This window comes from Lepidochelys kempii, chromosome 3, assembly GCF_965140265.1.
Source record: "Lepidochelys kempii isolate rLepKem1 chromosome 3, rLepKem1.hap2, whole genome shotgun sequence".
Lineage (NCBI taxonomy): Eukaryota > Metazoa > Chordata > Testudines > Cheloniidae > Lepidochelys > Lepidochelys kempii.
In genome coordinates, this window is record NC_133258.1 from 150,511,016 (window position 1) to 150,524,953 (window position 13,938).

Here is a 13,938-nt window from a genome sequence, read left to right on the forward strand (position 1 = left end):
ACAACAGGTGCAGAAATGAAAGCCGATGGTTCCCCAAACTTCAAGTGTACAGCCCTCAATGTTGAAACATCAGTTTTGATACTTTGATTGAGGTCCCAAAGAACCACTGCCATCATCAATTGCTGCAAAACTCGAACCATCTACATCCCTTTGGACACTGCCTTGTTCTTTTTCAACAAAACTGGGAAAAGATAACATCAGACAAATGGGTACTGGAGATCATCTCCAATGGTTATTCAATCCATTTTGTCTCCCTCCCTCCTACCCATCCTCCCTCCCCACCCTCTTCAGGGACCCTCCTCATGAGAGCCTATTATGTCAGGAAATAAATCATCTCCTAAACCTTGGTGCTATAGAACCAGTTCCAAATGAACACAGATGGAAGGGTTTCTATTACAAATACTTCCCAATATTGGGGAAAAAACAGAGGATGGAGGTCCATTCTCAATCTGAGAGCACTAAACAAATATGGAAAGGCACAAAGATGGTTACACTACCAGCAATAATTCCATCTCTAGACCAGGGAGACTGCTTCTCAGTCCTTGACCTACAAAGATGCTTATTTTCACATTGTGATTCAACAGAAGGTTCCTCAGGTACACTTTTGGTCAAGACCATTTTCATTACAGAGTACTTCCATTCAGCCTGTCACCTGCACCCAGCGTGTTCTTGAAGGTCCTATCTGTGGTAGCGGCCCACCTTCACAAATCAGGAAACATGATGTACCTGTATCTAGATGACTACCTACTCAAGGCATGATCCTTTGATGACACCCAGTGGCCATGCAAAAGACTATAAATGTATTCACACAATGGGGACTACAGCTGAACACTCAAAAATTGACTTTGACTCCTGGACACCATCTGGAATTCATAGGAGCCTATCTCGATGCGGTGAAGGCCAAAGCCTTCCTCCCACTACACAGATTCAACACTCTAACTGTCTTAATAGATACCATTCAGACCAACTCCCAGATCTCGGCCAGAAATTGCCTTCAACTACTTGGGCACATGGTGGCAGGCACACTTGTGATAAGTCACATGACACTTCACATGCATTGCCTTCAAGCATAGCTCAAAACGGTATACACACCAAACAGAGACACATTGAATAAACAAACTACTGTCAACAGTCAAAGACTCTCTCGAGTGGTGGAAAGATCCTCAGAATGTCTGCATAGGGGTCCCCTTCACACAGCCACCTCCAACATTGAAACTGATAACAGACACATCTTTACTGGGCTTGGAAGCTCATCTAGACAGTCACACAATTCAGGGCAAATGGTCCCGCATAGAATCAATGCTCCGTATCCACCTATTGGAGCTCAGACTGGTCAGGAATGCTTGTGCACATTTCCTACCATTTTTGATCAATGACGAACATATAAAGGTCATGACAGACAACATAGCATGAATGTTCTACATAAGCACCAGGGAGGAGTGAGATCACCATCCCTTTCTGCAGAGGCAATGAAATTGTAGAATTGATGCATTCGGCACAGCATCATTATATCAGTAGCCTGCTGGGTGTACAGAATATCTTAGTGGACACCTTTGTTGCTTTTTTTCCCTTCTGTTTGCAACCTTTGTTGCTTTTTTCCTCTTTTTTGTTCTCCTTGGGTACTTGTTTACTTCTGACACCATGTCATGCTCCTCAACCAGAAATAGACTGACTACAGAACTGTCTTCTGAGCAAGATTCACACCAGATACAAGAGCCTTTAATGTTCTGCCTGTATGGCTCAAATAAGGTATGTTGCCACAATGCCACCTAGTGGCCCAACAGTATAATACAGCTTATCATTCCATTACACAAGTGGCCTTTGAATGGCTTCATTAACCAGGGCAGCAGAGGATAAGATGGGTCTTCCAGGATAACCAGAGCAATCTCCACACCATTAATGTCCACAGGGAGCAAATTGCCCTTTCTCCATTAATTTAAAAATAGTACTGAGTTTCAAAAGATCCTAGCATCATGCATCCTTCCAGACCATCTTGAAATTATGTTTGTAAACCTGCTATGGTGGTCAACCAGCCCTTGGAACACTATGGAGAAATACCCATACATTTCTGTTTATTAATTCTGAGCCTTGGTGTGTGTGTGTGGCAAATAATAGGCACATGTAAGGCCATCAATTGCCTTACTACACCTTGAGAACCCTATATAGGCAAAGTCATCAATAATCTCTTGATCATTGTCATGGTTTGTAAACCAGTGCAATGGTACCTTATGTATTGCATCACACGCCTTTGTGACAATGGCCCCAACAGTTCGCTTTCCTATGTCTATTTGGTTGACTACAGACTGGTAGCATTCAGGGATGGCAAACTTCTATATGGCAGTGGCAACCCACTCTTCCGCAGGTAAGGGACATCTCATGTTGGTACAGTGCTGCTACAGTTCTGGTGCTAGTTCAGCACATATCTAAAAAGGGTTGCCTTCACTATCCTGAAATTCTCTTGCCACTGTTAGTCATCCCAGGTCTGCAGACTGATCCATTCCCACCAATTGATGATGATTCCCTGAACCCAGAAACAGTGCTGCATGGTGTGAGGCTGCTCCAGGAACAGCTCCTGGAGTAGCAGTTGCTCAGCATTATCCTCTTCTTCCTCATTGTCATTTGGCTTCCTGTGCTGCTGTGGAAGCTCAAGCTTCTGTTGATGCCACATCATGCTTGGTGGTGCACTGGGCAAGTCGAAAATCAAAGTTATCCAGCTTCAAAAGCTGAAATACAGCCAAAGCAGCTTTTGCATATTTATAGTTGCCAACATAGTCTTGTGGAGCATTGTTGGATCCATACTGGCCAACAGCAATTTGAAAATGGTGCTAGCATACCCAGAAATGAAGCACTTGATTTTTATAAATGTGAACCTACTGGGCTTCTGCTATGCATCCCACAATGCATAGCAAGGAAAAATCCCAGAATGCACACTGCTGAGCGGCGAAGCAAAGGACCATAAGATATCCTCAGAGAATGCCATGTGTTTAGTACACAGCAAGCTGCTACCATGTGAATGCAATGATACCAATTGAAAGAGGGCACAGCTGACTTGTGTGCATGCTATTAAAGTGCGGCTTGCCTGTTGCATGTGAACTAATGCGCGTCAAATCAGTCTGGTTTGTCCCCCAACATCCCCCCACATAGCAAGCCCCGAATTAGTCTACCTGAAACTTTTGCAATATTGTTATTAATATCAAACAACTTGATTATTGGGCTATTCATACTAGTACTTCACATTGTTTTATTACTTGATTGCTGTTATTGTTCTCTTCGCTAGAGTACATAGACACAGCTTTCTATCCCCAAAGGCTTGCATTCTAAAAAGATTTTAGTTATTCTTCTGTACTCATAATAAATGAACAGAATTTATTACACTGTCTTTCAGTAGCTGATTCTAATGGTTGATATGATTTTTATCTTGTAGGAAGGAGCTTGGCTTGCTTCAGAAATTATATGGATTATATGATACTGTAATGAACAATATCAGTGGGTATTATGAGATACTTTGGACAGATGTAGATATTGAAAAAATTAATGCTGAACTTTTGGACTTTCAAAACAGGTATTTCTCCTAATATGAACTTTTTAACAGGTTAAATTTGAATATAAATAATGATAATTGCATTACAAATAACTTAGTATCTTTAAAGCATCTTGATATATAGATAAATTTGGAAAATTTGTTAATAGTGTTTGTCAAAGGGTGACTGGCTCCTTTGAGGGGATATGAGTCCCAGCCCCAACTGTTACTAATCAGGTGCCTCTTTGCTGAGGTTGTGGGGCTAGGTTCAGGTGACAACTGGAAGATTACCTGTTCTTTATAAAGACCAACAGGAGCTTTGTGCTGGAAAACAGTAGGGGAAAGAACCAAGTTATTAGGTGATTTCTAGACAGATGGCTTAGGGAGTGAACTGTAGGGAGTAGAAAAGCTGCTGCAGAAATCCCTGGCTCAGGGCAAGGATGGGGAGAGACCGAGAGAGGTGAGGGAAAAGCCACTGGGAACAGTAAACAATCTTGGGTGAACTATATATTGGGGTATTTTGCCCAAGTTTTCTGTTTAATCAAAAAACTGTGCCCAGAGACAAGGACCTACAATAGACTCAGGTGTTACTTTGATCCTACCTGGACTAGTGAGCTAGCTCACCGGCTTACAGTATTGACTATAAGATTAAAATTTGAGAATCTCTTGAAACATTGTATACTATTCTTAAAATATATAGGCAACCTAAAATAACTTGAGAAACTGAACACCTTTTACAGTAGGCATTCCTGTTATATAATTAGTAGGTGTACTACTCCAGTATTCTTGAAAAATTTAAAATATTTTGATACTTTGAAGTCTAATGAGTTATAGTTTGCTCACAAAAAAGTTTTCTAATTTTTTAAATTTATTTTATTCTTAGTGCTTTAGAAATTAGCTTCAGTATTATGTGAGGAAATATATAGCATGGAAGATGGGGGCTAGGTTTATTGGACAGAATAGATTTTTTTTTTGTTCAGCATAGCTTCTTTCCTCTGTCACCACTAATGGGTTAATGCCCCCCACCTGTGGAATTTGTAGGCAATCCAAAGTTGTTCCTGGAGGCTCCAGGACAACGCCTCATCCTTCAGCTCAAGCTACCAGATGTCCAGCCTCTGGTAGCATAATAAATTGGTGGTTCAGTTTCTCCTGTGCACTTTGTTTTATAACTTTAATTTGTATTTGTTGTTGTGCAGCAGTAATTTATAATCTTTCTTCCATGTTCTCTTTCTCCCTTGGATTGGGTATTTGATAGTGTGATGGTTTCAGTCACCTAGATCTGTCACTGCTGTGCCTCCTTTCTGGGATTCCTCTGCCCGCCCTCCTCACAGGCAGTGCTCTCCCACAAATGTTGGGCTAAATCTAAGTGGTGTTCCCTATGTGAGGCAGCATGTACTGGCACTAGAGAGGGCAAATTATAGCCTACCTGTTCATAGCTAGCCAAACCTTGCATAGCCAGGGCACAAGGCTCAGAGTTGAACAGATATGTCAGGACATCATGTTCTCTCAGGAGCTGTGACTCCAATATAGAAAAGCCTGGAGGTTCTGAATATTTTGGGAAGAGGGAGGAGAAGGATGTTATCTGTCTAACCCAGAGGGTAAGTCCAGCATCAGAACTGGGCTGGAGTACAAAACCTCCTGAAAGGATTCAAAGTCGTATCTCTACTCCACCCCAGTATTGAAGTGGGTACTTAGTTCCCTAAGGAAAAAAGCAGGCCTTCTACAAAGCCCTTTTCCTCCCATGATGAATCAGGATTCTTATGATCCTCAGGGGTAAGGTGAAGAAATGGGTTTTCTTCTTCAAGTGTCCTCTGCATATTCCCACTCTGTAGATATGCACCGACTGGTGTGGTTGAATGGTGCAGGCTTCTATTAGTAGTGCCTGATTGTTTATGTGCCCTTCTCCGCCCCCGCCCTCAGCATCTGATCATGTTTTGAGGGCATGGCTGTAAAAGGGGGCATAGCAGTGGTTACCAGTCCCACCTCAGTTCCTTTTAACTGCTGCCTGGATGGATGTGAGCCTTCTTTGGATTCAATAGGTGCCATGTTTATTATTTTTAATAGTTAGATAGTTAGCACTTAGTGTTAGTATTAGTTACTGTTTGTTATTGCAGATCCAAAGATCAAGAAGCATGGTTTTAAAAGATGTGGATTATGTCTGGCAGTTTTTCCAGAGTCAGATGCCCATGCTTGCTCGCTTAGGAGCAGGACATTCTCCTTGTTGTTGCTTGATGTATGTACTTTCACACCATGAGCTAGGAAGGACAGGTAAAACAGATTCCAAGCTCTCCTTATCAGTTAAAACCTCCAGATCTGAGGTGTCTAAGGTTTCAGATAATAAAAGCAAGAGGCCTGGTTTGGCTCCAAGTCCTTCAAGTTCCACAAAGTCTTTTGTGGTTAAACCACAAGGAGTCCAGTGGCACCTTAAAGACTAACAGATTTATTTAAACCGTCAGTCTTGGCAATGAGCTCCAGTTCCAAAGTCCTCTGACCTGGCTGCAAAGAAGGTACCAGAGTCAAGGAAATCAGGTTTGGAAGATAAATGACTTATGCTTGAAAATTCTATGGAACTAGGGCCCTCAGTTCTGAGGAAGAAAAAAGCCAGGTCAGAACACCTTTCCAGAGATTCATTGATTCCCTCAGATCATGAACATTCAGATCTGAGACACAAGGAAGGGGATTCTAAGAACACTGAGCACTTTCATTGGACTGTTCTAAGGAAATCTGCAGCCCAGATGTTATACCAGCACTGATAGCATCTAATGTAGGGTCCCTACAGGTGTCTGAAGAACTGTACTCCTCGGGTACAGTTGATATTTCTATAGCAAAGAAAGACTTGGATAATGATCTGTCTCCACACACTCTTTCTGAGAAGAAGAGGAACTTAGATGACTCCTTGGTTATGTTGCCTCCACCTCCCAGGACACCTTGGCTCTCCTAGAAGAACGATATCTCCTGTGTCAATGTTAAGAATACAATGTTAAGAACAGGCTCAGATCCATATTCAGAGGAAGAACTGACTTCAATGACAGGACCTTTGTTAGACACAGACTATTACAAGCACATCTACCCCCTGACTCTCACATACTACTGGACTGGACAAATTTGCAGGACTGGCAAGTACCTTCCTGGATTCCTTAGCTTTATTGGTCAGCTCTGGGCCTTCCATACAACCTTCTTCCAAAGTCATGCCTCTGGTTCAGCATCAAACCAGAGAGGTTTTTGCGGGTCTACAGCATTCAGATCTAAGTTACACAAATTCAAGACACACAGACTTGAAGGAATATTCTGATCAGAGATGTTTGGATCCTACACTAATGGATCTGAAAATGAGACAAGTCCCCTATTCTAATTCAAGATGTTTTATATGATGAGGAAGAGGAAGTTGAGGTTCCTGTACAGACAAATATTTTGCACAACCAGGACTTTATGGGCATATCCTCTCCAGACAAAAACATTTGAATTGCCTAAGCTGCTTCACCATCTGAGGATGCCATTAAATTCCAAGAATTAATCAGCAGAATGGTTTCTATGTTGAAATTGCCTTCAGTTTCATTGGAGGAAACTTTGTACTCTGTTTTTGACATAATTGAAAATACTTCTTCAAACAAGGTTTCTCTGCCCCTTTTGAATGGTTTATGGCAATCAGCAAAATCAAAATGGAATACCCCATCTTCTTGACAGCCAATTGTAAGAAAGGTGGATACGCTTTACCAGATTCCGTAAGAAGGGACCAGGAATGGAGAGCAGTACAGCATTGCACAGACCACCCAGAAAGTTTTTGGAGAGTGTTCGGCACAACTTCCTGGTGCAAGTGCTGGAGGAGCCAACTACGGGTCATACTCCTCTTGATCTGCTGCTCACAAACAGGGAAGAATTGGTAGTAGAAGTGGGTGGCAACCTGGGCAGCAGTGATCAAGAGAAGTCGAGGTCAGGATCCTAACAAAAGGAGGAAGGGAGAGCAGCAGAATGTGGACCCTGGACTTCAGAAAAGCAGACTTTGACTCCTTCGGCGAACTGATGGGCAGCATCCCCTGGGAGGCTAATATGAGTGGGAAAGGAGTCCAGGACAGCTGGCTGTACAGTAACTCCTCACTTAAAGTCATCCCAGTTAACATTGTTTTGTTGTTACATTGCTGATCAATTAGGGAACATGCTCATTTAAAGTTGTGCAATGCTCCATTATTACCTTGTTTGGCTGCCTGCTTTCTCCACAACTGGAAGGCTCCCTATGCCGCCCCAACACCCCACAGCGCCTCCCGCCCTCCGGCAGACCCCACGGATCAGCGCCATCCCCCTCTTCCCCCCGCCTCCTGCCCGTAGCAGTCAGCTGGCTTGCGGTGTTTAGGAGGCAGGAGGGAAGGGAGAGGAGCAAGGACTCGGCGCGCAGACTCCCCCACCCTCCCCTGTCTCCTGAACACCACAAACCAGCTGATTGCCCTGGGCAGGAGGTGGTGGGGAAGGGAGTGGGAGCCTGCGTGCCGAGTCCTCATTCTTCCCTCCTGCCTCCTAAACACTGCAAGCCAGCTGATTGCCCTGGGCAGGAGGGAGGGAGGAGGAGCGAGGACTCGGCTTGCCACCCCCTTCCCTCCTGCGGTGGCAATCAGCTGGCTTGCTGCATTCAGAAGGGAGGGGAGAGAGGGGGGAGGAGCGACGACGCAGAGTGAAAATTAAAGGGGGAGCAGGTGGGGGGGGGAGAAGAGGAGGGTCAAGGGTAGAGGCTTGGGGGAAGGGGTGGAGTGGGCGGGCTGAGGGTTGAGTGATGACGATCCTGACAGGGAATGCAGCTCCAAAGTGATTAGGGTAGTTGGTCACCTAATGACTTGCTATAAAGAAATTTACCAAGAAAAAAAAAAGGAAAGCAAAACAACAAACTCTAGATTTGTTTTTTCGAGTTCAGAAAGTTCAGCAAGAGGAGCAGCTGGACAATCCACCCTCTTCCACTGTCTGACTCCACCATCTCAGCCAAGCTTCATACTCAGCAATGATGATTGTAGTGTTAAATTGCTTGTTCAGGAGTCAATGACCCGTATGACTGCCAGTGCTGAAAGCCGAAAGGAAGCCACTGGCATGAAGAATGAAGTGCTCAACCCCAAGACAAAAACCAAACTTGTTTTTTGGAACGTACGGACAATGTACGAAACAGGGAAGCTAGCTCAGGTCACAGCAGAGATGAGATGCTACAGCTTATACATCCTGGGTGTCAGCGAGAGCAGATGGACAGGATCAGGAAGATTAACAACAGCCTTGGGAGAAACTTTGCTGTTTTCTGAACAGGATGATGGAGAACACCATGAGGGTGTTGCCATCCTTTTGAAGAAGGGAGTGAAGCATTCCCTGCTTGAATGGAAAGCCATCAGCAGCAGACTTATGAGGGCCAGACTGAAAGGGAAACATAATATCACTCTGATTCAGTGCTATGCTCCGACAAATGACAGTGATAAAGAAGTAAAGGACAAATTCTACCTTACACTATAAGCGAAGTTAGAGTGACTACCATGCCATGACCTAACTATCGTCATGGGAGACCTGAATGCCAAGGTCGGTAAGGACAACACAAACAATGACAGACCAATGGGAAGACATCGGTGTGGCACCATGAATGAAAACAGAGAAAGTGTTGTTGATTTCTGTAACATGAATGACTAGTCATCAGCGGAACCCTGTTTGAACATTGTGAAATCCACAAGCTCACATGGTGTTCTCCAAATGGCAGAGGTAAGAACCAGATTGATCATATCATGATCAATGGCAAATGGCGACGCTCACTGACAGATGTGAAAGTGAGAAGGGGTGCAGATGTTGGCAGCGACCACCACCTTGTGACAGCCTCCATCAAGCTAAAACTGAGAAGTGTGGGTCCACCAAACAAGGGACATAGACGTTATGATATTGACAAGCTAAAGTCCCTTGAAATACAGAAAGCCTTCGTTCTGCAGTTAACTAACAGGTTTCAAGCACTTGCAGACCTTGATGAAGAGGAGGGGAATGCAGATGAGGAGATTAACAAGAAGTGGGACAAAGTAACAGCAATTTATAAACAGAGCAGTAAAGCCTGTCTAGGTTACAGGCAGAAGAGAAGGAAGGAGTGGATTACACACAGCACATGCAATGCCATAGAAACCAGATGAGCCCTGAAGAAAAAAGTTTTAGACACAAAATCCCAGAAGCTAAAGGATAGCAAGACACATCAGGAGGTCAAATGCCATGTGAGAGCGGACAAACGGCATTATATTGATAATCTGGCAACACAAGCAGCTGCTCGTGGTGAGCAAGGAGCTGTCTACAAAATGATGCGGCTTTTCAGTGGTAAACGCCAGACACCAACAAATACTCTCATCAGGAACAGACAAGGACACCTACTAACAACCGAAAAAGAACAAGAAATGCGCTGGACAGAGCATTTCAAAGAATTGCTGAACAGGGAGCCACCTAAAGAGGAAACAAACATCCAGGAGGCAGAAGAAGATCATGATATTAACATAGACACCTCAACTAAGGAAGAGATCATTCAAGCCATCAAATCCTTAAAAAATGGGAAAGCTCCTGGCAAGGATAACTTGAATGCAGAAATGTTCAAGGTAAATCCTAAATTAGCAGCATCTATCCTGGCCCCTCTATTTACATCAGTCTGGGAAAGGGAAAAAGTGCCAGATGAATGGACCAATGGGGTTATAGCGAAGATACCAAAGAAAGGAACTCTCAGTGATTGTAATAACTGGCGTGATATCACACTTTTATCTGTGCCAAGCAAAGTACTGTGTAAGATCATAGTCCAGCGTATATCTGAGGCAGTTGATAGTATTCTTAGAAAAGAGCAAGCTGGTTTTCCGAAAGGGCATGGTTGCACATACTAGATCTTCACTCTACGAAACATAATAGAACAGTGCTTAGAATGGCAATGGCAACTCTACGTAAATTTCATAGACTTTGAGAAGGCTTTTGATAGCATTCACAGGACCAGCCTATGGTGCATTCTGTGTGCATATGGAATTCCTTTCCGTATAATCAATGTCATCAAAAGCTTCTATTTCAATTTTACATGTAGTCTTGAACACAGTGAGCTCAGTTTTGAAGTCAAAACAGGAGTACGTCAGGGGTGTGTCATGTCTGCAATCCTCTTTTCTCTAAAGGGAGAATTAGACAGACATATTTGCTTGACAATTAGCTGTAATATACCAAGTATGTCTTAATGCTACTAATGAAGTTGCTGAAATGTTTCTACATCTTTGGAAGAATATTACTGATTACCTGAATTGAAGGATTAGGTTTAGTTCTGAAGCATTCAGCAATTATATTGATCTCTCTCCAAATTTCAAATTAACCCATTAGTAATGAATGAGGGTAGAAATGGCTAAGAGAAAATTATCAGATAATAAATCTTGCACTTGCATTAGAAGATTACTTTCTTGGAGTTCTGTTTAATCCACCACCTGTGTGAGAGTGGGATTGAAGGGATAACATTATGCTTTTTAGAACAGTGCTTACAATGATTTTTGCAGGAAAGATAGACACTGATATTACTGGTACACTATTTAAATGAAATTGATATAAGTCAACAGACTAATTGTTCAGCCATTGTTACTGAGAAAATAATTTTGGTGAAACAATGGTGTCTGTTTTAAATCGCCTATTTTTTTCAAATATACATTAAAATATTTCAAGGTCCTTTTTGATAAAATATTAAATCAACAATATAAGAAGTGTACAAATGTATCAATTATTATTATTTACTGAATTAAAGGTGCCGCAAACTTCCCAAAGGACTTAAAAACTGGCAAGCATTTTTAGACCTCAAGAAAAGAATAGATGATTTTAGTGAGTCATGTCCACTGTTGGAAATGATGACTAATAAAGCAATGAAGGAGAGACATTGGAATCGCATTGCTGAAACAACAGGACATCAATTTGATGTGGAATCAGATTCTTTTTGTCTTCGAAACATCATGGAAGCACCACTTCTTAAACATAAGGATGATATTGAGGTAAGTGCATACATTGCTTTTGATCCTTCAATTTATATTTTCAGGAAAGAACAAAATATTAATTGTATAAAAGTTATATTTATGATGCATTTAAGGACTTTTTGATTATGAAATAAAACACTATTCTGAAACAATGCATGGTATGTTAAATAGTTGTTGTCCATTATAGAATCATAGAAATGTAGGGCTGGAAGGGACCTCAAAGGTCATCTAGTCCAATCCCCTCTGTGCTGAAGCAGGTCCAAGTATACCTAGATCATCTCTGACAGGTGTTTGTCTGACGTGTTCTTAGAAACCTCCAATGACTGGGATTCCACAACCTCCCTTGATAAGCTATTTCAGTACTTAACTATCCTTGTAGTTAGAAAGTTTTTCCTAATGTCTAACCTAAATATCCCTTGCTGCAGATTATACCCATTACTTCTTGACCTACTTTCAGTGGACATTGAGAACAATTGATCACCATCCTCTTTACAACAGCCCTTAACATATTTGAAGACTGTTATCGGGTCCCCCCTCAGTCTTCTTTTTTCAAGACTAAGTGTACCCAGGTTTTTAAACCTTTCATGTACCTTTTATCATTTTTGTTGCTCTCCTTTGGACTCTCTCCAGTTTGTCCTCCTCTTTCTTAAAGTGTGGTGCTTAAAATTTGACATATTAATCCATCTGAGGCCTGACCAATGCCAAGTAGAGTGGAATAATTAACGCTTATCTCTTATATGATGCCCTTGGTAATGCACCATAGAATGACATTTGCTTTTTGCACAAATGCATCACATTGTCGACTCCTATTCAGTTTGTGATCCAGTAAAATCCTCAGATCTTTTTCAATAACAATGTTATTAGTGTGCTGCTTTTCCTTTGGTCTGTCTGCCCCTCTAAGGGTGTCTTCCAAAGTGCTAGTTAACACTGTTTTCCTCTGGCAAAAAGGGTTCATGTATACCAACGTTGAGATTGCCTGCTCAGAGCACCATTCCTGGAAAAGGCTCACAAAGCTGCGGTCCCACAGCTCAGATTCTGTTCTGAAGCAACATGTATTTATCATCACCAAGAGCAGAATGACACCACATGGGTCAATATTACTTCTGGGAATAATCAGGTGTCAACCTCCACATATGTTTATTTCTGTCAGAGAACAGGATTCAGAAGCTGGTGGCCACAGGGTGCAAAGTCATTCGATCTCCAGTCACATCTGTCAGGGCTCTGGGATCAGAATGATGGTCACTTGCACCAACATACTGCTGGGTCTTGAGAAATTAAATCTAGCTACATGAGATCTGAGAGGTAATAATTAATATAGGTTATTCAGATGCTTTTATCATATCTTTAGCCTTGAGAAAGTATACCCAGGGCCTGGTCTATATGTAAGGCTGTATATGTATAGAGAGAGAGCTAAGTTATTAACATATAAGGATCCAGTCAAGACAAGGGCAAAGCTTTTATTTCTTTCTATGTTTTTTTTTTAATTTTTATAGTAAGTCTTAATATGAGCCAAAATCCTCAGACTTTAAAATCCAGATAATAAACATTTCCAGCTCACTAGAAATGCAAGTGGGTGCAGGATGTTCCTCTCTTCCGGACATAAGAATTCTTGGAGCTGCCTCACTTCTAATCTCTACACCAATGAGGAGAATTCCCACTTGGGATTAAAATCTTGTATTAAAAATCCAGATGAAGCATCCCTTTGATCCCTTTTCAGAAGTGCCCTTAGACTTTTTAAAAGGCTTATCTCCTTTCAGTCATTTCAGTAAATAGCGTTTTCAGAAGTTAAGGTCTTATTGGGGGACAGCGGCTGTTCACCTCTTCATGAGGACAAAGATGTACTGAGAGTTAATTCTTTATTCCCAAAATAAACCCAGTTACAAAAAATTATTTTCCCCATCACTTTTGCCCCCTATAAAAAAAACCTTTAAAAACAAAACAAAAAATGAAACAAAAACCTTCCACTCTTTTGGCATACTCTTGATGTCAAAGGTCTAAAAATCAACATTGAATGTAGTACCCAATTCAGAAAAATCTCTACTTCTCTTGGTCTGTATACACATCATAAACAAATGAAAAACAAGCAAAGAAAAACAGAAGAAATATTGCAGGTTTTTTATTAGTTGGCTAAGTTGGTGCATTTCAGATGCTTTCAAAAGTAGAAATCTTTTTTTCCCCTTGAAAATTTGTGCTTATTTATTCAAAGTAATTGAAGATTCTTAAAAATAGGTTCCTAGCTCCCCGCTCCCATCCAGGCTGCTGCTTGGGCTCTCAGCTCCCTGCTCCCCTCCAGGAGCCTGGCTGCCCCCCTGGGCTCCCCATTCCCCACTGGGAGCACAGCTGCGCCTAATGGTGAGCTCCACACCCAAAGTCTGCTGCTGTGCTCACAGTGGGGAGTGGGGAACTAAAACCTCGGGGTGGGGAAGGGCAGCCAGGCTCCTGGTGGGGAGA

General features: G+C 42.2%; 1 protein-coding gene across 1 annotated transcript in view; it reads left to right on the forward strand.

Annotated features, from left to right (window-relative positions):
* Nucleotides 1-13,938, forward strand: part of DNAH8 (dynein axonemal heavy chain 8) — a 577,606-nt gene that overhangs the window by 262,362 nt on the left and 301,306 nt on the right. The window contains exons 34-35 of the mRNA XM_073338555.1: nt 3,425-3,562; nt 11,265-11,505. Of these exons, the coding sequence (XP_073194656.1) occupies nt 3,425-3,562; nt 11,265-11,505 (379 nt within the window). The remainder of the gene's footprint in view (nt 1-3,424; nt 3,563-11,264; nt 11,506-13,938) is intronic.